The sequence below is a fragment of the Centroberyx affinis genome, unplaced genomic scaffold (genome assembly GCF_046629955.1).
Source record: "Centroberyx affinis isolate AG114_WGS23_722 - 3 ecotype Tasmania unplaced genomic scaffold, CSIRO-AGI_Caff_v1 ptg005837l_1, whole genome shotgun sequence".
NCBI lineage: Eukaryota > Metazoa > Chordata > Actinopteri > Beryciformes > Berycidae > Centroberyx > Centroberyx affinis.
Genome location: NW_027282960.1, coordinates 18,131 through 20,928, shown reverse-complemented (window position 1 = coordinate 20,928; position 2,798 = coordinate 18,131). Strand labels below are relative to the sequence as shown.

Sequence of the window (2,798 nt, the reverse complement as noted above, 5' to 3'; positions counted from 1 at the left end):
TAGAAAGATAATGATATACATTATCCACTATGTATAATTTACAGTGAGCTCAGTGCATTCTGGGAGGTTTGTGGGTTTGAGTTTACACAGGAACCCCGAATCTGAGATATCAGAAACTTTAAATTCCTGTGTAAACAAATCACATTCTCTGTCTGTGTAAAGCACATTATGGCGTAAAAAAAAAAAAAAAGAAAAGCGTGGCCTCAGCCGAACATCTGATTCTGTAAGATTTCAAATCAAACTCCGGTGTTTTGAGTAAACGTTACTGCTGGAGAACCAGAGAGTCCAGGGGGCCGGAGTCACCGAGGCACCCAGAGAAGAGAGGCTCGGCCTGGGCCTGGAGCGGGGGCTGAGCGGCCTGGAAGGTCTGGAGGGTCGCATACAGCAGGGGAGAGTCGGCCTGGGAGGAGGGGAGGGAGGAGTAGAGGAGAGGAGAGTCCGTCTGGGAGGAGGGGAGGGAGGAGTAGAGGAGAGGAGAGTCCGTCTGGGAGGAGGGGAGGGAGGAGTAGAGATGAGGAGAGGAGGAGGGGAAGAGAGGAGGAGAGGAGGAGTGGGAGGAGGGGAAGAGAGGAGGAGAGGAAGACTGGGAGGAGGGGAGAGAGGAAGAGAAAGAGGGGGAGTGGGTCTGAAGCGACTGGGACTGATGGAGAGAGGAGAAATGAGGAGAGCAGGGCTGGAGCGAGGAGTAGAGAGGAGGAGAGGAGGGCTGGAGAGAGGAGAAAGGAGGAGAGGAGGCCTGGAGACAGGAGAAAGGAGGGGAGGAGGGCTGGAGAGAGGGATAGAGAGGAGGAGAGGCGTCCCACTGCGGCACCACAGCTCCGGGGGAGAAGGAGGAGCCGTGAGCCTGAGGAGGAGTCGCTCGCTGCGGCACCTCCATGGACGGGTAGAGGGGAGGCGAGGAGGCGTGGGCCGTCTGGAGGTTTGTGTAAAGAGGAGGAGAACCGGCCTGGGAGTCCAGGAGGGAGGAGAGAGGAGCAGGGAGAGCGTCCAGCACGGGGGGGAGGGGCCTACCGGCGAGAGGCTCCATCGCCATTTCCTTGGCCTGGGACAGGAAGCCGCTGAGGCAGGGGGCGGAGTTCGAGAGAGGGGAAAGTTCGTCGCCGCCGAGCATTCTGGGGTTTTTGGGGCTGGGCTCCGATGAGGATTCAGAGCCTGAGGAGGAAGAGGAGCAGGAGGAAGGTTTTCTGTCGCTGTCGGACACCAGAGCGTCTGACTTCCTCTTCCTCTTGCGCCGGAAGTTTCCGTTGTCGAACATTTTCTCACAGTTGGGGTCCAGAGTCCAGTAGTTACCTTTACCTGCAGAGAGGAGGAGGAAGAGCAGAGGGTTAGAGAGATGAAGCAGCAACTTATTCTCTTTTCTCAGACTTATTTCAGCACCACAGGCAGTGTGACTCAAACTCAAGAAGGAAAGAACAAAAATGTGTAATTCATCCTTAACATCAATTTCTGTATAATTCCCCTTCAAACCACACACTCACTGCCATGTGCTCTCTCTATAAATCCCCAAAACATTATACAACTGCAAATCTTTTAAATTTTTCAATCTTTTTTAGTAAAACAGAGACAATCTCAGCACTGAGACTCTGTCTACACAGGAACAGAAAATCAGACTTTTAGCCACATGTGACCCAGAACTGAAGCTGTTCAGCCTGCACTGGTCACAGGGCTAAAACTCAGGTTTTCTGCTCCTGTGTAACCGGAGTCTTTGCAGCTTTAAAGGAGACCCAGAGGCCAGTTCTCTCACCAGGGTCGCTCTCGTCCCGGGGAACCTTGCGGAAGCAGTCGTTGAGCGACAGGTTGTGTCGGATGGAGTTCTGCCAGCCGGCCTTGCTGCGGCTGTAGAAGGGGAAGTTGTTGGCGACGTACTGGTAGATCTGGCTCAGGGTCAGCCGCTGCTCCGGGGCGCCCTGGATGGCCATGGCGATCAGGGCCGAGTAGGAGTAAGGCGGCCGGACGAGACGCATCAGCTCGTCCTGGGAAGGCAGGGGGAACCAGGAGCCGCCGTGCCCGGGGTGCCCGCCCAGCACGGGCCCCTGAAGGCCGTAGAACTGCGGCAAGAAGCCTCCGAACGCCGGAAGTCCTCCGGTCACTCCGGGCAGAGGGAGCTGGTCCTGGCTGCCGAGGCAGAGGTAGGAGTTGGCGGTGGTAGCGGCGAGGTAAGAGGCTGCCGGGGCCTGATCAGGGAGAGCCGGAGGGCTGTAGAGGCTGAAGTCAGAAGGATCCAGGCCCAGAGACGGCAGCTCCTGCTGGGGGAAAGAGCGTCCGCACAGTGGGGGGGAGAGGCCCTGCTCCGGGACAAACGATGCCATTCTTCACTTTCACTGTCTTTCTTTCTGTCTTTCTTTCTACTTTGTTCCAAGTAGTATGTGTGTGTGTCGGTTTCAGGCAGTGTGTGTGTGTGTGTGTGTGTGTGTGCTCCTCAGTCTGTCATCATCTGTATATTTCTAGTAGCAACACAGCTCTTGTCGTCCCTCCACCTGTCCTGTTCTCCACCTGTTGCTCACCTGAGGAATTTATACCCTGTCGCGACACCCACTGAAGAGCTGATTGGCTGCTGCGCTATCACACACACACACACACACACACACACACACACACACACACACTCTTTGCATGTGAGCGACTTCAAGGCATGCATAGGTGTGTGTGTGTGTGTATTAGGGTGAAGAGGGGAGGGGTTAATTTGAATAAGAGCAGGTTGAATTCCTCGCCTCGGGGAGATAAGAGCCTGAAGACTAATGCTGAGGTATTTCAGCACCAGACACACACACACACACACACACACACACACACACACA

At 55.2% G+C, this 2,798-nt stretch overlaps 1 protein-coding gene across 1 annotated transcript; it reads right to left on the bottom strand.

The window, feature by feature from the left end:
• Positions 1 to 262: 262 nt before the first annotated feature.
• Positions 263 to 2,309, bottom strand: LOC139667867 (forkhead box protein I3-A-like). Its single transcript, XM_071547341.1, has 3 exons — positions 1,745 to 2,309; positions 812 to 1,296; positions 263 to 442 (listed from the first exon to the last, which is right to left on the bottom strand). The coding sequence occupies exons 1-3, from the start codon at positions 2,307 to 2,309 to the stop codon at positions 263 to 265; spliced, it is 1,230 nt and encodes a 409-aa protein (XP_071403442.1).
• Between the last annotated feature and the right edge of the window lie 489 nt (positions 2,310 to 2,798).